At 41.4% G+C, this 22,149-nt stretch overlaps 1 protein-coding gene across 1 annotated transcript in view; it reads right to left on the bottom strand.

The window, feature by feature from the left end:
- Window positions 1-22,149, bottom strand: part of DISC1 (DISC1 scaffold protein) — a 359,683-nt gene that overhangs the window by 182,874 nt on the left and 154,660 nt on the right. The window contains 3 exon segments of the mRNA XM_040624168.1: window positions 6,874-6,933; window positions 6,936-7,046; window positions 21,592-21,694. Coding sequence (XP_040480102.1) covers window positions 6,874-6,933; window positions 6,936-7,046; window positions 21,592-21,694 — 274 coding nt within the window.

Below are 22,149 nucleotides of genomic sequence, written 5' to 3'. Positions count from 1 at the left end.
ATCATGTTCTCACTCCAAACAAATTAGCATATCAGAAAACCGTACATTGTAATAGAGCATGAAGTACAATTAAAATCATTATTGTATTCCCACCAGGGGATGTGTGACTGAAGTACTGGGAAGGGAGTAGACAAAGCAAATGGGGAAACACGTGGAAAAGAAAGTAACAAGCAAGGACTTCTAAAAAATCACACAGAATTAGGAGATCAGCAATGGTAGAGAGGAAGGGAATGAACAAGTATGGATGCAACTGTGGGGATGTGAGACCAGAGGGACTAGTAAATAGGGACGTTGGTGGCCTCAGGGACTGATTCACTCTGGACCACAAAGGCCTAACACAGAGCCTGGCATACTGTAAGTGCTCAATAAATGCTCAGAGAAATGATGCATGGAGAGATGAAAATGCAGTGTTGTATGTGAAGTGACTGAGAAGTGGGAAGATATGGCGTCTTGCTAAAGATCAGCCATTCATCAAGCCTCGCGTCGTGGTGGCTCTCCGTGCCAGGGGCTGCACGGATCATGAGCAAGCGACAGAAGGGAAATGAAGCTAAGGCCTCCTACATCTGAACACAGGCTTTTTACACTGTCGTGGAGTGGCCTCCCGAAAGAATTATCACAATTTTTTGATAAAAGAGGGAAGAAGCTCATCGCAAATGTCAAGTGCAGAAATTCACAGGCAAAAGAGGTGGCAGAGAAATAGCCACACGAACAGACATGCAAGGATAGAACTAGAAAAGGAAAAAGATATGGAGAGAAATTTAAAATGCAAATATATATTTAACTGCTAAAATAATTTTATTAATAAGATTAATCAATGATAAATAGAGATGTAAAAGTTCAGTGCATGGAGAAAGAAAGATTATGACATTTTTCAAAAGTTTTTCTTCCAAAGTTCAGTCTTTATGTTTTTAAACCTAAACAAAGCTTTCTAATTTAGAAAGGCAGACACAAATAGGATACTCCCCATATAACAATCTAAGTTCTGCCACATACATAACCTGCAACACACAGCTGGTTCAAAGACAAACAGCCTGGCCCTCAGTCATCGAGAGCTCGATCACCGCAGGGCGCCTGGGTGGCTCAGTCAGTGAAGCGTCTGCCTTTGGCTCAAGTCATGATCCTGGGGTCCTGGGATTGAGTCCCACATCAGGCTCCCTGCTCAGCAGGGAGTCTGCTTCTCCCTCCACCCTCCCCCCTGCTCTCGATCTCCCTCTCTCTCTCATGCTCTTTCTCTCTTTCAAATAAATAAATAAAATCTTAAAAAAAAAAAAAAAAAGAGCTCGATCGCTGTTCTGGCCCCAAGAGAGTAAAGTTGTCTACCATGCAGACCTTCCTCAAAGCTCAGAGGGAAGAAGTGACATTTGGTGACTATTCTACAGAATATGATCTCTGGCTACTCTTCTACATTTCTAGTCTCACGTTTGAATCCTGTCAGATCACTGGAAGTTTCCATACTTAAATGTAATTAGCCTGAGCCCTTACTCATTCATTCCCATGGTATTATTTCACATGTTTCTTAAAATTTGGGAGATTTTAGAATGGCTCTTTTCCAAATCCTTTTTGCAGAAACACTGGATCCAAATTTTTGTGGAAAAATATATACACACCCACACATCTGAGATATGTATACATTTCAGTCTATCCACGAACTCCTGCTTTGAAGGCATCCCCCTTTCCAGGAGTGGTTGGTAACAGCCACATGGAGAGTGCATGTGCATTTGTTATAAATCTGTTCGTGAGGACTTTACAGTACGCTCTCAAAAAAAAAAAAAAAAAGCCTTTTAGGGACGCCTGGGTAGCTCACTCAGTTAAGCATCTGACTCTTGATTTCAGCTCAGGTCATGATTTCAAGGTCGTGAGATTGAGCCCCGTGTCAGGCTCCATGCTGAGCATGGAGCCTGCTTGAAATTCTCTTTCTCTTCCTCCCCCTCCGCCCAACCCCTCCCCCACTCGCACATGCGCACGTGCTCTCACTCTGAAAAAAAAAAATTGCCTTTAAGAATTTAACACCACTCCACATTCCTGAAAACTTTGTGCTTTGAAGCTGCTTTTGAGGAAGATGGATGACACTTCAATTTTTTGCTCTGGTTCCTAGGAAGCTCATTATCACATCATATTCTCAACCAGAATAATTAACATTTGTCATTGGCTTTTCTTTCATCTCAACTTTCAAATTCTATCTTTTTGTTAATTGTGTTGTTTACGTCTCTATTATGTATGTTTTGCATTTCTCCATTTCCTCCCCAGACACACACACACACACACACACACACACACACACGGCATGCCAATTCTATTCTTGTTCTAATTTTTCTTGAAAACTTCTTCTAAATACATCCGATAAATGTGGAAAGGGAATTACTGCCTATATATGCAGAACTTGTAAAGTGCAGGACCTCTAAATGGAAGGTCTTTTCTTAATATGTGTGAGGGGACTTCTGAAAGAACCTTCACCTGCGGACTTTCAGAGTTAAAGGAATGCATATCTCACTAGAGAATGTCATCCTTCCTTTCATCAGCTATTTCAAGCTCAAAAGTTATGAGGTGGTCCAAAAGTCAGGTCAGGATGATGTCAGCGTGGACCTATGGCCTTTCTAATCTAAAGCAAAAGGTAGGTACAGCAGTTCTCCTTTTGCACAGAGGATGCGTCCAAGACCCTCATGGATGCCTGAAACCGCAGAGTACTGAACCCCATGTGTACTACGTTTGTTCTTATACATATATACCTATGATACAGTTTAACTTACATAAGTTAGGGATGAACAGCAATCACCAACAATAAAATAGAACAATTATACTGTAATAAAACTTTTGAGAATGTGGTCTCATTCTTTCTTTGAAAACATCTTGTACTCTACTCGCCCCTCTTGTGATGATGTGAGATGATAAAATGCCTGCATTATGGGATGAAGGGAGGTGAGTGACGTAGGTGTGGTGACGCAGTGTTCGGCCATTAGTGACCTTTTGATGATCCATCATGGGGATCATCTTCCTGATGGGGGTCAATTACAGGTAACCGAGACTGTCGAGAGCAAAACCGCGATAAGGGGGAAGTACTGAACTAGCCCCAAACCATAACTGAAAACTTGACTCCCCTCCAACTTTATTACACTTAAAAACTGCTCCTTATCTGCCCTCCACTTGTTCTCACTCATTAAAAGGCAAATGAGTTAAAGCTGAACACAGCCAGCCCGGCCGTCACTCCCAGTAAAAATGAAATCCTGCCATTCGATAGCCGCACAGAGAATCCCTTTACGTACTTCGCGGACCCTCTATACAAATTCCTGACAGCTCAGTGGGCCACAGACCCTGCCAGATTTCTGAGCTTCATCTGCAGTATCTTTTCTATTCAGGCAGCTGGCATAAAGTGGGAAAATTCATTAACATGCTAATGATGTCCTATTTAAAATTCTAGCCCTGATTATTCTGTGATTAAATCTCTCCCCTTGACGTCTGCTTCCTTTATATCTGAGTTATAGTGCGAAATCAACAATACTAATAAAGTACAATACAGATTACCAAGTTATACACAGGGGATGGAGAAAGTTATATAAATCTCAGGGTTGTCTTTTTGCCAAAAAGCAGGTGTAGCAAACTAAAAAAGTTACTATTGTTTTTCTATCCCAGCTACCCTTAAAAAAAAATGAAATCCACAATAATTAAAGGTTTATAGTTAATCTCCATAAGTATTCAGGGGTTGAAAGCTTTTCATTCTATTTCACCGTACTCAAAGTTGCTCAGAATTCAAACGTGTTCTTCCAAAGTCTTAAGAAGAGCAGATACAGGTTAAAACACACCCCCTTTTTGCCTCTTCACAGAGACTGTGTGTCACTGTCACAAAGTCAATGGATTCAGTGATGATTTCTGCCTCCCTTTGCCCTTGACTATGCTGGCACATTTCAGTACTTTCTCATCACTTTGTTCTGTCTGCTGACACCCCAATGTGAATATCCCACTCAGGCAACTCAAGCATCTTCCACAAAAGATAATCAAACTTACCTCTCTTCTCACTAAATTAGAAAATGAATTTGAAGAATTTAAAAGAGGAAGAAGAAGGAGGAAGAGGAGGAAGAGGAGGAGGGGAAGATCCAAGGTTTGGGTCTATAATTCAAAGTAGAGGAGTAAAGGAATAATATAGAAATAAAGGAATGTTTCACTCTAACATCTGGCCCCAGTAAATGAACAAATATTTATGGTATATTTACTATTTTCAAAGACACCAGGCTGGATACTGTGACAAAACAAATGCAACATAAGGACAGTGCTTTTCTTTGATCTCAATCGAGCCAGTTGCAGAAGATGTAATAATATTTAAATGATCAGCAAAGCACTTCCCATCGATAAGAGTTCTCTGTACGCGAGAGGTTGCTAATTGCTCCCCGAAACTGCAAATCTCTCCTTCTGGTATAGAACCAGAACCCCTGGCTGGACTCGGACATATGTGTGGCAGGGTCAGCCATCCCGGACCAAATGTCACCAGTCAAGGGGTACAGATGAACAAAGTAGAAGAGCCTGGGTCCCTGACCATCACGGAGTTGCTTGTCCATTCCCGAACTGCCTTCTTCCCGTGTGCCACATTCTGCAACCCTTGCTGGAAACCAAAATCTGTTTGTTTTTTTTTTAAGAATTCTACGTATTGCTTATTTCTTAAATAGTCTTATTTTAAAGCATTTTGTCTAGGGATAAGAAGAGTCAGCTCATGGTACATACATGCGTGTGCATACTACTCCTTTGTATATGCTCTGCATTTAAAGGTCTACATTTAGAGATCCCTCTAAATCTTTAACTCTCAAAAGCCAACAAATGGCAGACTATGGACTTTGGCCTAGTTTTATTGCTTTGCAATAGAGAAAAAGCTTCAATCTACTAAGGAATTCATTATTTATTTATGTATTTATGTATCTCCCATTACTCTCATCAGCCCAAGGTTATTAATTTGGTTGACCTGATGCCAAGTCACCTCAGATTGGTTAAGAATTACCTTCAGCCTAAAGCATAGGGAAAAGGGTAGCCGATCCAGCAAAATCCAAGTCTAAAACAGAAAGAACGCTTTCACAACAGTAACGAGCTGTCTGCAGCTTGGAATCACTGATGGTAACAATCTCTCATTCCATTTGTTTATGTTTTATTCATCTTGAAAATACTTAGTAAAGTGACAAGGATGAGATGCAAAAAATACTACATGGCTCTTTTTTTTCTTTTTAAGAGCTATTTATGGCTTTCAAGAGCTCAACTGTTCAAATGAAAATATTGTTGGACTAAATTTGTCCAAATTTGTTCACGTCCTCTTTATTCTTAGATACAATAGATCCCCCCATATTGTGCCAAAAATTATGTAGTGACAACACGAGAAATCTTGTTGTTTTTATTGTTTATACATTTAAAAAATCTACAGCTAAAATGCATTTAAAATAGCCAATGACCGTTCCTGTCATGACTTCATAAAGCACAGCATCACATCTTAGGAGAAAGTGTTATCCCTCAGCGCCCTAGTCATACAGTCAGACTCGAATGTACAATCTCTATGTATTTGGCAAAAAAGAAGTCTTGACCTACAGACGTGGGGAAGGAAAGATAAGAAGCCCTCAGTTACTTAGCCAGGTTAGGCCTGCCCTTTGGGAAGAAGACACCATAAAAACTGAACGTCCTATCTGTGATTCAAATAACTGTAACAAAGCTTCTGTCTACAACTGAGTAAGCCTTTCAAACAAAATTTATTCATAGTGAAACGACACACCCAATTTCTGCTAACTTCCTATTTCTTTATCTGGTCTTAACTACTACTCTTCATTTACTTCAACCTGTGGAGTGTTTTCAAATAGTCGTATTTCAAATGTGGCTACTTAACATCCCCATTCTTTTCTTGTTTCTTTTTAAATAAGGATGCTTTGTATAGGTAGGTCTTTCATTTTCCTAGTAAACAACATTTATTTAGGGACCATGATACACTACGTATGACCTCTAGCCTCCAGCAGCTTCTATGACCTAGGAGAAATGCAAGGGCAGACACATACACACACACCTCAAAATCTTTATAAGTTACCTCATTTAATCTGTACTGCTTAATCAGCCTATGATCTGGATATTCTTCTTCTCATTTTACCAATAAAAAAACAGGTTCTAGCATCTAACATATTTTAAATCTGCATTTATTTCTTATGAGTTCATTCTTCAAATTAGAAACTGAATCACTGTAAATTCTTTACATTTTTTTTAAAGAAATAAGTTTTCACTTGATCAATTCAGACTGAATGAACATCTTCTAAGACTGTCCCTCAGGGAGCAAACCTCAAGGTGACCTCAGTTATTCTTAACAACTGGAAAAGGAAAAGAACACAAGAGTACGGTAACTGCTCTGACAGGCAGAGACTTCAGTTAAGCCAAGATTGGCCTCTTCCACATCATTCCTTCTGGAGAAATCTCTCAGGAAAAACTCACACATAGAAAAGCCACTTCATGGTCTTTATTCAGTTTTCTGAGTCAGCCAGCTCTTGTCTATGATTGTGCAAGCCAGAAGACTGAGCCAAGGAACAAAAGGAACATAATTCTCAAACAGAGAAAATTCTCAAGACCTGTGCCAACGAAGAGATTGCTCTAAATAATCACAAGGCCATTAGCAAATCCAGGGCAGAGGAGGGGGAGAAAAGACAGAAAAAGAAAAGACGTCACATGTGAATAGCAAAACAAAAGCTGACAAGTAATTCTACCCCATTTGCCTAGGCTCCTGCCAAAAAAAATCCTCCAGGAAAAGTGTCATGTGCTCCACGATGCCCTTCACAGTGATGCTCACATGAGGCACAGAACATCCTGCCCGGCCACACAGTATAAGCAGTACCTTGAATATTTCACCAAGCAACAGTTGTGACTACTTACCGTACGCAGTTTCCCCTTGGTCCAGCTCTCTTTTCAGTCTGCTGTAATCTTCTTTAACGCATTCCTGGAACTCAGCACCCGAAGCTTGTCCAGGAGTCCCTCCAGCCCTTCCTTTTCCGATGTTAATGATCTAATCTCCTCTGTGAGCTCCTTGGCTGTAGAGAAATGGTTTCCTGCAGAGAGAAGGAGGGAAAACAAGTTTTACAGCATCCCCACACATGGAAGATTTAGCAACAGCTTATGTGCACCAACAGTATGGAGAAAGAGGGCTGAGCTTTGCAACTGCATCCAACTGCATGAATAGTCTTCTGTGGAGAATGTAGAAAAACACTGACTGTCCTCCTTCAACTGGGAAAACCACCAGTCTCTTTATCACCTTATTTTTGTTAGGTCTGTTTTAAAGCTTCCATTAGCCGATTCATGTCCTTGTGAAACACAATGACACAAAAATGTCCAAGTGAGATCCAGGGAAACCACATGGTATGACTCCATTCAAATACCCAAATGTCAAACAGGTGAGATATTATAGTAGAGTGGAAAGGGACTAGCCATTGGAGTCAGACTAGACCTAAATTCAAATCCTAGTGCTCCTGTTACTCAACCTGCATGACCTTGAGCAAAGAAACTAACATATGAAATTTCAGGGCAAACTTCTTATAAAATATGATTATACTAACACCTGCATTACAGGTGGCTTCAAGAATAAACATGAAACTCTGTAGAGCACTAAGCAAAATAGACCATGCATTGAATCTAGCAAGGTTGTGGAACACAAGGGCAATATACAAAAATCAATTGTATTTCTAAATATCAACAGCAAATAAGTAGAAGGTGAATTTTTTTTTAAAAAATACCATTTACAAGATATGTTAAAGCTCAAAATACTTAGGGATAAATTTAAAGAACCATGTGCAAGACCTCCACACAGAAAACCATTTTAAAAACTTCTGAGAGAAATTTAAAAAAGGCTTAAGTAATCAGAAAGAATACTATTTATACATATATTGGAAAACTGAATATTTTTAACATTCCTATCTTCCTCAAATTCATCTATTCATTCAATACCATTCCAATCAAAATCTCATGACGGTCTTTTTTTTCCTTAAAATTTTATTTATTTATTTATTTATTTATTTATTTATTTATTTGACAGAGACAGAGATAGAGACAGCCAGCGAGAGAGGGAACACAAGCAGGGGGAGTGGGAGAGGAAGAAGCAGGCTCATAGCGGAGGAGACTGATGTGGGGCTCAGTCCCAGAATGCCGGGATCAGGTCCTGAGCCAAAGGCTGACGCTTAATGACTGCGCTACCCAGGCCCCCCTCCCGATGGTCTTTTGTAGAAACCAACAAGCTTATTCTAAAATATAAAAGAAAATGCACAAGGCCTAGATCAGCCAAAAAAATATCCTTTTAAGGTAGAACGAAGAGAACATGTACTACCTGATTTCAAACTAATGCTGCAGCAATAGATCGAGACAGTATAGCACTGGCATATAGACAGATAGACAAACAGATCAAAGGAATAGACAGTCCAGGAGTGGACCACACTCACACAGCCAGTTGACTTTCAACCAAAGTGTCAAAGCAAGACAATGAGAAAAAGAGAGTACAACCGATCCTTGAACAACACAGGTTTGAACTGTGCATGTCCACGTGTACGTGGATTTTTTTTAATAAATACAGTACAGTCCTGTAATTATATTTTCTCTTCCATATGATTTTCTTAATATTTTATTTTCTCTACCTTACTTTATTGTAAGAATACAGTATGTAACACATATATGAAATATGTGTTAATCAACACAAAAATCAAATATATGTTATTGGTAAGGCTTCTGGCCAACAGTAGGCTACTAGAAGTTTCATTTTGGGGGAGTCAAAAGTTAAACTCAGATGTTTGACTGTGTGGGGGGCACCCTTAAACCCCACATTGTTCATGGGTCAACTATATTTTCAACAAATGGTAATGGAATAACTAGCTACTGAAATGGGAAAACATTAGCTTTGATCCATACTTCAAACCATACACAAAATGTAATTAGAGATGCATCACAGACCTACATGTAGAAGCAAAAACTATAAAGCTTATAGAAGAAAGTAAAGAATACTTTTCTAACTTTGGAATAAGCAAAACTTTGATTAGAACCCAAAAAAACACTAACTACAAAAAAAAAAAAAAAGAAAAGAAAAACAGGTAAGTGGACTTCATTACAACTAAAAACGTCTACTCAACAAAAATACCTCTAAGAAAATGAAAAGACAAGCCACAGACTAGGAGAAAATATTTGTAATACATATATCTGACAAAGGAGTTGAATCCTACAACCCAATAATTAAAACACAAATGACCCCATTGAAAAACGGGCAACTGATTTAAAAGGCATTTTACAGTGTAAGATAAGCAGATGTCTGCTGATCATATGAAAACGTGTTGGTGGTTATTAGTTACCAGAAAAATACAAATTAAAGCCATAGAGATTTCACTACAAAACCATTCAGATGGCTCAAACGAACCAGATCGAAGCTGTCTAGCTGCCAAGGACACAGAGCTGCGGAGCTCTCGTACATAATGGGAGTGTCAATGGCACAGCCACCTTGAGAAGACTTCTGTCTGTTTCTCATAAAGTTAAATACGCACCTGTCCTTGGACCCAAAAATTCTACTTCCAGGTATTTACCCAGGAGAAATGAAAACATGTAATCAAAAAATAGTTGTACTAGAATGTTCATAGTGGCTTTACTTGTGATAGCCCAAACGCAACAACCTAAATGTCCACCAAGAGGAAAAAAGCAGAAACTGGGGCGCATCTACACAGCAGAAGACTATTCAGCCACAGAAAGGCACCAGCTCTTCATATACACAGTCACATGGGGGGTAATCTCAAATAATAATAAGAAGAAGAAGAAATAGAAGAATGCATACCACATGAATCCATTGATACTAAGTTCTAGCACAGGCAAAACTGATCCATGGTGAAAGATATCAGAATGGAGGCTGCCTGGGGAAGGGGGATGATAACTGGGAAGGGGCACAAGGGCGATGTTTCTGGAGGAATGAAAATATCTTGATAGGGTTGCAGATAATAGGTGTCAAAATTCATACAACTGGACGCTTAAGACCTGTGGGTTTCATTGAATATAAATCACACTTCAATTAAAAAAGGAAAAACTATATTAGGGAATTTTTAATATGAAAATTACACCATAAATTAATAAGCTTATCACATTATTGAGTGCTCCATAAATAATAGTTATTGTTATCGGGGGCTCTATGATGTTTCCACAATAACAGCTATGAACCCTTTCTCCTCTACCTAACCACAACCCTAGGAGGGAAGTTATGCCCTATGTTATCTATTCTGAGATGCACCATTTTTTCCCCCATGTTAACATCTCTGAGATGGAGATGTGTCTTACAATCACCATCAGCCAGGAGGTGGTCGGGATGAAGCCGTTACCACATGATTGTCATTCTTGGTGGCCTGGCAGGCCCTGGCATTTCAAAGTAAAAACCATTTCAGGATCATTGGAGACCTGGCTGTTGCCTGAAAACCGTCTATTGTAATGCATTTGTAAGAACAGGAAAGTACCACCACCATCATTTAAAACTTGAAGAACCATGTTGCAGCTTGACAGAAGACCCTATAGAAAACAGCAGTTCATTCTTGGAGGAAAAAAAGTTGCATTGCCGACAGTTTCTCTGATGCAGAGGATGATAATGGGAGAAAAACGTGAGCTCCAACTACTTTGAGTCACAGTGTGTTTCAGAGCACTCAGACTTTGAATATGAAGGCGTTTTAGGAAAACCCTGCGTGATTAAGCTTCCTTTCAAAAAGGATTTTTCAAAAGCCCAAATACATCTAAAAGAACTATTTCAAAGGTATAAAATAAAAATTCTAAGCCACAGAAAGCATTATATCATTGTTTAATTGACAGCAATTTTTCTTTCTTTGTAGTGTATAAAATAATGGTGCAGGGCGCCTGGGTGGCACAGCGGTTAAGCGTCTGCCTTCGGCTCAGGGCGTGATCCCGGCGTTATGGGATCGAGCCCCACATCAGGCTCCTCTGCTGTGAGCCTGCTTCTTCCTCTCCCACTCCCCCTGCTTGTGTTCCCTCTCTCGCTGGCTGTCTTTCTCTGTCAAATAAATAAATAAAATCTTTAAAAAATAATAATAATGGTGCATTTTATGTTCACTGAAATACATGTTGTTATCTCTGCTTTATAGTCAAGAAAACTGAAACCTAGAGAAAAAAACATCTTGCTGAGGTTACATAGCAATAAAATGGAGGGCAGATTTCCAACTCAAACATAACTCCTGAATCCTTCTCAGGTTCTAAAATATTCTGTTTACTTCTTTATTATTATTATTATTATTATTATTATTATTATTATTATTTAAAAGGCAGATTTCAACCCGATATAAATGGGAGAAATGTGACAAAATGTTTTCCCACTTTAAAGGCATTCTGGATCCAAATTCTTTCTATGAGGCCATCATTACCCTGACCCCAAAACCAGGCAAAGACCCCTTCAAAAAGGAGAATTACAGACCAATATCCCTGATGAACATGGATGCCAAAATATTCAACAAGATCCTAGCTAATAGGATCCAACAGTACATTAAAAGGATTAGTTACCACCACCAGGTGGGATTTACTCCTGGGATGCAAGGATGGTTCAACATTCGCAAATCAATCAACGTAGTAGAGCACATCAATAGAAGAAAAGACAAGAATCATATGATCCTCTCAATTGATGCAGAAAGAGCATTTGACAAAATACAACATCCATTCCTGATTAAAACTCTTCAGAGTGTAGGGATAGAGGGAACATTCCTCAATATCATAAAAACCATCTATGAAAAGCCCACAGAGAATATCATTATCAGTGTGGAAAAGCTGAGAGTTTTCCCTTAAGATCAGGAACACAACAGGGATGCCCACTCTCACCACTATTGTTCAACATAGTACTAGAAGTCCTAGCCTCAGCAATCAGACAACAAAAAGAAATAAAAGGTATTCAAATTGGCAAAGAAGAAGTCAAACTCTCCCTACTCACAGATGACATGATACTTTATGTGGAAAACCCAAAGACTCCATCCTCAAATTACTAGAAATCATAAAGCAATTCAGCAATGTGGCAGGATACAAAATCAATGCACAGAAACCAGTTGCTTTTCTATATACTAACAATGTAACTGTAGAAAGAGAAATTAAGGAATTGATTCCATTCACAATAGCAACAAAAACCATAAGATACCTAGAAATAAACCTAACTAAAGAGATCAAGGATCTATACTCTAGAAACTATAGAACACTTAAGAAAGAAATTGAGGAAGACACAAAAAGATGGAAAAACATTCCATGCTCATGGATTGGAAGAATAAACTTTGTTAAAATGTCTATCCCGCCTAGAGCAACCTACTCTTTCAATGCCATCCCTATTAAAATATCATTGGCATTTTTCAAGGAGCTGGAACAAACAATCCTAAAATTTGTATGGAAACAGAAAAGACCCCAAATTGCCAAGAGAATGTTGAAAAAGAAAAACAAAGCTGGGGACATCACGTTACCTGACTTCAAGTTATATTACAAAGCCGGGATCACCAAGACAGCATGGTATTGGCACAAAAACAGACACATAGACCAATGAAACAGAATAGAGACTCCAGAAATGTACGCTCGGCTCTATGGTCAACTAATCTTTGACAAATCAGGAAAAAATATCCAGTGGAAAAAAGACAGTCTCTTCAATAAATGGTGCTGCGAAAATTAGACAGCTACATGCAAAAGAATGAAACTTTACCACTCTCTTACGCTGTACACAAAGATAAACTCCAGATGGATGAAAGACCTCAATGTGAGACAGGAATCCATCCAAATCCTAGAGGAGAACATAGGCAGTAACCTCTTTGAGATCAGCCACAGCAACTTCTTTAGAGACATATCTCCAAAGGCAAGGGAAACAAAAGCAAAAATGAACTTTTGGGACTTCATCAAGATAAAAAGCTTCTGCACAGCAAAGGAAACAGTCGACAAAACTAAAAGGCAACCCATGGAATGCGAGAAGATATCTGCAAATGACATTTCAGATAAAGGGCTGATATCCAAAATCTATGAAGAACTTCTCAAACTCAACACTCAGAAAACTAATAACCCAGTCAAAAAATGGGCAGAAGATCTGAACAGACACTTTTCCAAAGAAGACATACAAATGGCTAACAGACACATGAAAAAATGCTCAATATCACTAGGTATCAGGGAAATACAAATCAAAACCACAATGAGATATCGCCTTACACCAGTTAGAATGGCAAAAATTGACAAGGCAGGAAACAACAAACATTGGTGAGGATGTAGAGAAAGGGGAACCCTCTTACACTGTTGGTGGGAATGCAAGTTGTTATAGCTACTCTGGAAAACAGTATGGAGGTTCCTCAAGATGTTAAAAATAGAGCTACCCTATGACCCAGCAATTGTACGACTAGGTATTTACCCCCAAAGATACAGATATAGTGAAAAGAAGGAGTATGTGCACCCCAATGTTCATAACAGCAATGTCCACAATAGCTAAACTGTGGAAGGAGCCAAGATGCCCTTCAACAGATGACTGGATAAAGAAGATGTGGTCCATATATACAGTGGAATATTACTCAGCCATCAGAAAGGATGAATACCCAACATTTGCATCAACATGGATAGAACTGGAAGGAATTATGCTAAGTGAAATAAGTCAAGCAGAGAAAGACAATTATCATATGGTTTCACTTACATGTGGAACATAAGGAATAGCAGGAGGACATTAGGAGAAGGAGGGGAAAAATGAAAGGGGAAAATCAGAGGGAGAGATGAATCATGAGAGACTATGGACTCCGGGAAACAAGCTGAGGGTTTCAGAGGGGACGGGGATGGGAGAGATGGGTTAGCCTGGTGATGGGTATTAAGGAGGGCACATATTGCATGAAGCACTGAGTGTTACATGCAAACAATGAATCATGGAACACTACATCAATAAAACTAATGACATACTGTATGGTGACTAACATAACATAATAAAAATTAAAAAGTAAAAAATAAAGGCATTCTGGACACAGCACATATCATTCCTGTCACTGACATCCATAGTTCCCAATCCCATGATTGGATAAATATCTTTTGAGATCCTATTTATTGTCTATTGCTCAAGTGGGCAAATACGGACGAGAACAGAGCACCACCCTGCTCTCCAGGAAGTCACCATTAAATAAAGAAAAGATATGTTCTAAGAAATGGGCAAATATGCTCTAGGAGAGCTCAGAGAAGAAAGATTATTCCAGAAGGGAAGACAGAGGCAGGTTTCATGAGGAAAGATTATAAGGTATCCAAAAGAAGAAACAGAAACCTGGTTAGAGAACAAAGGGCTTGTCTTCAGTGGGGGCAGGAGGTGTGTGGTCAAGGTGGAGACGAGGCCCACAAAGAAGGTGCATCCAAACAGCAGAGGGTCGAAGATCCCAAGCTGATGGGCTTGACCCATTTAGGGAAAAAAAAGTCCAGGTAAGGAAAGCAGACTGGACTTCCACAAGCTTTGAGCTATAAATAGCAACACAACTAAACCGTTTCCTGGATTCGTGGTTTCTTTCTTGAATAGTGACCAAGTTAGGGTCGCTGTGGACAGAGCCCCTGTGGAGGGCCACTAAGAACCTCAAGTTTGATAGGTACAGAGTTCCTGTTTGGGAAGATGAGAAAAGTTCTGGAGGTGGATGCTGGTGATGGTTACACAGAAATGTACATGTACTTAATGCCACTGAGCTGTACACTTAAAAACGGTTAAAAGGGTAAATTTTCTGTGTATATGTATTTCATCACAACAAAAAGATGTCCTTTCAAAAAAAAAAAAAAACCTCAAGGGACATGCCCCATGCCCAGGGTGGTTTAGGGAAGACCAGCCCAGAGGAGTGACTGCCTCTAGACATGACAGCCATGGGCACAATGTGGTGCCTTCAAATATCCCTTCCCCGGCTGGGCTCAGAAAGCCCCAGCCTTTCTGCTGGACCATATTTTCAAGCAAGAGAGGTGACCAATGGGGCGCCTGGGTGGCTCAGTCATTAAGCATTTGCCTTCGGCTCAGGGTGTGATCCCAGGGTCCTGGGATCGAGCCCCACATCAGGCTCCTCCACTGGGAGCCTGCTTTTTCCTCTCCCACTCCCCCTGCTTGTGTTCCCTCTCTTGCTGGCTGTCTCTCTCTGTCCAATAAATAAATTAAATCTTTAAAAAAAAAAAAAAAAGAGAGGTGACCAAAAGTGAGGTGGGCGCCAACTGAGTCCCCAGGGACACGAGACAAAATACACCATGGTGTGCAATCTCTTCCTACAAACAGTTCGGAGAGAAAAGACCTCTAAAAACAAATCAGAGGGGCATCTCGGTGGCTCAGTTGGATAAGCGGCTGCCTTCGGCTCAGGTCATGATCCCAGAGTGCTAGGATCAAGCCCCACATTGGGATCCCTGCTCACTGGGGGTCTGCTTCTCTGTCTGACCCTTCCCCCTCTTGTGCTTGTTCTCTCTCTCTCTCAAATAAATGAATAAAATATTTTTAAAAAATTAAGGAAAGACCACATAGGCAGGGTGAGTGCGTGCACAGAAGGTTTGCTGGAATGACAGGAAATACATCCTCGGATACCCCTGCAACTCATGACAAGCGCTAGAGACCGGAGCCCTTAATAAAACATGACAGAGACCATTAATTAAAACCTGGGTCCCTTCCTTGATCCTGAGGGAAAATGCATAGTGATAGACGTGTACATTTTATATATGCAGAAAGAGTGCGAATTCCCAAAGAGACAGTTAATACCACAACCGAAGCCATGATAAAATGCTACACTGCCCACGGTTAATCTTTTATAAGCATTTCGGTCTCCAATCCAAGCCCATGAGGTAAATCCTGCTTGATTTAGCCCTCCCTGATTACTGAAACTAGCCAAGAGCTCTGTGATGAAAATACAGAAAAGTAAATGTTGATCCCTGAAGGAAGTCCCATCAGTGACCCCATGACCCCAATCTCGGTGACTCTAATGGGCCCTTTCCTAAATGCCACAGGAGGATTTGCGCAGGTGAACGTCCTGCCTTTGCCATCATCCCATACATAGGCCTGCCTGCTCTTCAGCAAGAGAACCATACTTGGGCCTTCACAGAGGCTTTTTAAAGCACCTGTCAAAATATATTATTCTACAAAGGCCACCATTAAAACCCTCCAGGTGAATGCCAAAGCCAAAACTGATCTTACCCACTCTGTTCCTTCTAATTTTATCCCTTATCCTGAACTTAAATATCTCCCTCCTCTACTTCACAATGTCTGGCATTCCTTTTTTGAGGTCATTATTTGAGAGTCTGATTTTATAGATTATGGGGCTCTTGTTAGAGCAACTGTATCATTTGGCCTTTCCAACAAGCCGGGGTGGGGACCTTACAATGACTCTCTTTGATTTTCAGGTGAAGAAACTAAGGCCCTGAGAGTCACCTTCCCAAGGTCACAAAGTTTTGGAGTTCTAAGATCCTACATAATGTTACTGAACTTGAACTGGGTTTTTCCAACCTCGTGTTAGGTGCTTATTCTACCAAATACAACTCGATAAGTGACTTGGTCGAAACATGGCCACAAATCACTCATAAAGGGAGGGAGGAAAGGAGGTTGGGGAATGAATCCTGTACTCAGGTAGGCTGTGTCACCCGGTCAGTCTCCAGCCCTCACTATGACTTTCATCTAGGGGCACAGGCCATACACACACACACACACACACACACAGAGTACTACATAGGTCCACAGACATTTCCATCTGTAATGATCCTTCTAAAATTATTCACGTTTACATACCCAAATTTGAGCTAACCTTCTTTATTGGAAAAAAAGAAATAAAGCCATGGCTGAAAATCATCAAACGCCAAAAATCATAGAGTCCTGCCTCTTTTTTCTGGCACAACACAATATCTTTTGAGGAACTCTAAGCTCAAGTCCACACGGTTAGGCAAGACCTCCCGCTCTGTCACTCAAAGGCTCCCCCTCAACGATGTCAAGGCTAGCGCTAGGAGCTTGCACTAGCAGAATAAATTCAGCCAACCAGCACCCATCAACATGCCCCCCACCACGCCACCACCTCTCCACGGAAGCTCCTTCGGCTGGAATTGGCCATTTTGTGTCCATTTTGTTGCTTTCTTCCAGTGACTATGATTTCTTGAGAGAGCAAAAGCATTTTCTGTGAGCAGAGCCCTTTTGAACATCAGACATTTTAGACGTTCACATATTTCACAGAGAAGACAGGGAGTATAACACCCGAACACACAGGATTTTACATAAAACATAGACTGCTTCTAACAGCTTGAGAAAGTGTGGTACCGAGTGGAGAGACTAAATATACAAACAGACAATGGCCAGATCATCTCTAGAAATAGCCCTCTGACCCGCAACCTGCAGCAACCTGCCCAGGAAACAAACCCCTATACCTACAATAACCAGCCAGCTCTAAGGCAGGCAGTAGGAAGCCAGATTGCTATTTCTAGTAATAATCCAGGAAACTAAACAATCTCTTCTGTAATAATTGGTCCAAAATGGCCAGAATTTTATTAATAACTGACAGCTTCCCTAATTTTTGTCCCTGCTTCCAACTTAGGACCAGCCAGAGAAAGCCAAATATGCTCCCCAAACCAATCGCACAGGATGCTCTAATTAGCCTGCCTCTAGCTTCCCCAGTCTCCCATCAGAACATATCTGAAGCCTTCCCTTTTTTCTACTCCAAAGCTTTCCAACTTTTCTGCCTGCCTTTGAGTCTCTGCCAAAACACAGGTAATGGTGGCTGACTCCCTTGCTATAGTAAGCTCTGAAACAGCTTTCACTTCTTCTCATTTGGTCTCATTTATTTCCACACTGGACAGACATCATCTTTGAAAAATCTTTGCTGGGCCTATCATCTCTTCCAGCCATTGATCTAAATTTTTTAGTGAAAGGGAAACATTCTGAGCTTATCTAGAAAATCTTGTTTATGTCTAGACAGGCTTCCATTTAGACACTAAGGTATTTTCAGTGCAGCTAATTTTTATTCTCTGTAAAGGAAAAGTCAAATTGGATAGAACCATCGTTTAAAAAAAAAAATTGGCTTGGAGTACCTGAGACATCTTGGTATGCTACTTAGGAATAAATGATGATCTGAACTGTTCGTTCCTTGGAAACAAATAACGGGCGGCAGGTGGGCAAGAAAATAGACCACAAACTGAGGGATGACCCAGAGGAGGTATGAAAATAACAGATTCTGGGGATCAGCAATCAACAAATGAGGTGCATTTTTTAAACATAATTACTCATATTGACTGTCTTCTGAGTGCCGGGCAAAGCCCAAGAAAAAAAAATAGCAGAGTGACTCAACAGATGGACAGCATCAACGACAGTGGGTGATCCAAGCAGGGAGAGGCTGGAGCCAGAAAGGCACTCACCATGTCAGTATCAGAGCAATACCAGAAGCTGGGCATCAGAGAGCCAGGCTTTGAGCCTAGAGGAGGGGAAATGGTCAGAGCAGGGCAGGCCCCCTGCAGATAAAGACTGGGACACTCATCGGGTTACAGAGCATCGATGGGGGCAGAGCCCGGTTACAGGACCTGGGGACCCATCCAGGACTGCATCTCAGCAGCAGTGCAGACCCAGAGTCCAAGACAGAAGGCCAATATGCAGGGAGGATGCTTGTTGCTGGAGCTTACATGTAGGTTACCACCACTTAAATATCTTCTGTGTCTGGGCATGAAAAGTCCTGGAGTGTCAAGGATGTCATAGCTGTGAGGAGGGGGCAGCGTGCATGCAGAGGGTGGCATGGGACTAAGCTAAGGCACTAGCACTCATCACCAGAGGCCAGTGGTTGGGCAGGGGCCTAGCACAGTTGTAGAGAAGGCGATCGGTCTGAACTTCTGATGTTGATATCTTAACCACAGAGCCCAGATCAACCATACCCACCACACACTCTCTAGGCAGTGTGGCGGTCAAAGCAATCAATCTGTGGGGCAGAGGATAGAGTTTCCAGTGAGGGTAGCAGAGAGGTGAAGGAGCCCTTATCTGGGCTGGGCTCCCTTTTTTGAAAGTGGATTCTCCAGCCCTCCAATTCAGCCACTCTTGCTCTCCCTGCCAGGGCCTGCCCACATTGCAGATCCGTGAGGTTTTAAGTGACTAAATCCTGTGGTTGACTTATTACGCAACAATCAATAACGAGAACAGATTTTGGTGTCTGAATCCCTAAAATCTGAGGCACTGACAGTGGGACCAGGTGGCAGGCAGAAGCCTTAACAGGCCTCAGGGAAGGCTAAAAGGGAAGCAAGAAAAATATAATTGGAAGCTGGAGGAAAGGGGACCCTTGCCATGTAGTAACAGAAAGTCTGGTATCATTGTCAACTGCAGTAACAGAGGGAAAAAAAGTTCCTAATGAAGTTGGTCATCCAGCCAAGGAAACCCCAGTCAGAACACAAGAAGTGCCTGCCAGCGTCCTGTCACTGCCTCCAGTGCAATGCAAGAGAAGAGAAGCGAGCTAAGGAATACACTGTTAGGGGCGCCTGGGGGGCTCAGTCGGTTAAGCATCTGCCTTCAGCTCAGGTCATGATCCCAGGGTCCTGGGATCCAGCCCCATGTCTGGGTCCCTGCTCAGTGGGGAGTCTGCTTCTCCCTCTCCCCCTGCCCTCCCTTCACCCACTTGTGCTCTCTCTCTCATTCTGCTCTCTCTCTCTCAGATAAATAAATAAAATCTTAAAAAAAAAAAAAAAAAGAACACACTGCTAAACATAAAGGAGCTAGGACTAGATGAGTCTGAAAATAAAACCATTTCTTATTCCCAGTCTCTGCAGATAGCAAACGGTTCTTAAATTAAGAGAAGGTCTCAGTCTATAGACCAAATCAAGGAGTGAATCGAAGAAACTTTCAGACAGACAAAAGACCCTTGGGAATCTTAAAGACATCCCCTTAAGACCCTCTTCATTCAAGAGGGAGTCTGAGAATCCCGAGCGCATTGCCCCTCAGCGTTCTCACAAGACAGACCAAAATGGAAAAAGGTTTCTTTCTCTTGGAGAGGTTTGTCATAGTTTTTGTCTAATGGAGTGAGGGTTTGCCATTCCAAATGTACTAAGTTAGGCCTGTCAAGATCCTACAGGAAGTGCCTTTTCCCTGCTCAGGTCCTCCCTGCTGTGGAGCTTAGCTCAAAAGGAAACAGAAACCACATTATGTACAGAATGATGTCCACCCTGGCACTGGCACAGCCCATGGGGACAGCCCGTGACTGGGAAGCCTGCTCGCCAACAGCCTACAGAGTAATCAGGAAATAGGGAGGTCAAGAGGTGAGTTCCCATCCCAGTTAATTCAGGTCATCCTCCACCGTTTAGGCCTCACTGATGTTCTCAGCTGATCAAAGAACTAAACATGAAACCCAGGCTCCATATGCAATAACCATCTTAAGAATTTTCCCTGGGATTCTAGAAAGAGATTATTCACATTTGAGAGAGGGATATCCCTGCTGCCTGAATGATACATCTCGTCCCTTGGGCTTAATAGAGACACATCCACCTGTATTCCTCAGGAAGATACATGGATTAAGAAAGGCAAAAACACTAACTCAGAAGCAAGATTGTGTTCAATCTTCTTTTTTTTTCCTCTTAGCAAATGGGGCCATAATTTCAAGTAAATGGCATGTGAAGCTATTAAGAGCCAAGCCCCACATTCACACTTGGATGTTGCTCTGGTTGTAAATAATACGCCTGGCTGCACCAGGAACCAAATCGCTCGTTAGCTGCCAACATTAGTTGTTTAATGATCTGAAGAGCAGAAGCTGCCAATTATTGTACTCCTTCTTAAAATGCCATTTAAAACCCATACATGTAATTATTATACCTTTTCGTTAAATTTTTATGATTCTTCTGAAGCTGATGTGCTGTAGATTCACTCAGCCTGTAAAACTCAGAGAATACTTGGAGGAATCACACCTGAACTTGAGCCCCTGCTCTGCCACCACTTAGCTAACGGGCTGAACTTAACCAAAGGATATACCCCAGGGCCTCAATCTCCTAATCTGTTCATTGGGACCCCCTATCCCTCCCACCTACCTAATCCAGCTGTTGTGAAAACGAAATAAAATACAATACAGGGGAATGCCTGAAAGCACTCTTCAAACGATAGGGTAAGAGACTATTTTCAGAGACCTTCTAATTAAAGGGAAAATATATCCTAATAACTAGCAGATGAGGGAACGATTATGATATTCTGAGAATCCTCCAAAAATCGAGTATCTCTAACTGGGATGTGAAATTGAGTACATCACCTTCTCTCGTGTTATTCTCTCTCCCTATAGGAAGGGGCTGACCATGTCCAACAGTCTCCAAGGAGCCTCGACAGACACAGAATGCTACGTAAACACCTCCTAGACTTACATGGCATGCAGCGTACCTAGTCTGTTAAAGAGACAGAAACCGGAAGTCCAAAATATGGTACCTACACAGACAACTTATTATTTTTTTTGTTATATGTGCATATGTAGTTTTAAGAGTCTTACAAGGAGGCATGCTGCCCATTTAGTCCATGAGTTTTAGTGAGACTTCCCACAAAAGCTCCGTAATGTCCAAGTATGACATAAGTAACAGGTAGGATGTTACTCGAGGACAAAACCTGGATGTGGTAGCAGCTGGCATCATTCCCCTCAACTGCTTCATGTCCCCTCTATGTCCAGTTACCTGATATGGCGAGCATTTTGGCTTCAAGCAACGCCGGGAGTTGGGTTTCAATGTCATTTACTTTCTTCCTAAGAGTGCTGCTGAGTTTTTCGCTCATACACACCTGGGGGACAGAAACAGCCAGAACTCGTCATTTACTCAGGTAAAAATCAGAAGGCAATGGACCGGCCCGTGAGAGATTTCTGGGTTTATAAGCAATTAAGAAGGGTGATAAAGAGTAACTGAAGGAGAGTTATTTAAAAGCAAGCAATGTAAAAAGAAAGAAAAGAGGAAAGGAGGGAGGAAGGAACATGGAAGGAAGGGAGGAGCATAGAAGGAAGGGAGGGAGGAAGGGACGGAGGAAGAGAAGGACAGAGGGAGGGAGGAAGAGAAGGACAGAGGGAGGGAGAGAAGGAGGGAGGGAGGGAGGGAGGACTAAATAAAGCAAGCATTGGCACACTCCAAGCATCAGGTCCCGTACCCTCACCACACCCACACACAAATACGACAAGACCTAACACACCAGAATGCAACCACAAACTAGAGTAACCTCGCCACCCTGCCTACTCCCTCCCCAGG

This window comes from Ursus maritimus, unplaced genomic scaffold (genome assembly GCF_017311325.1).
Source record: "Ursus maritimus isolate PB19 unplaced genomic scaffold, ASM1731132v1 scaffold_7, whole genome shotgun sequence".
NCBI lineage: Eukaryota > Metazoa > Chordata > Mammalia > Carnivora > Ursidae > Ursus > Ursus maritimus.
The sequence above is the reverse complement of the archived record's forward strand: the minus strand, read 5'-3'. Positions and strand labels throughout refer to the sequence as shown.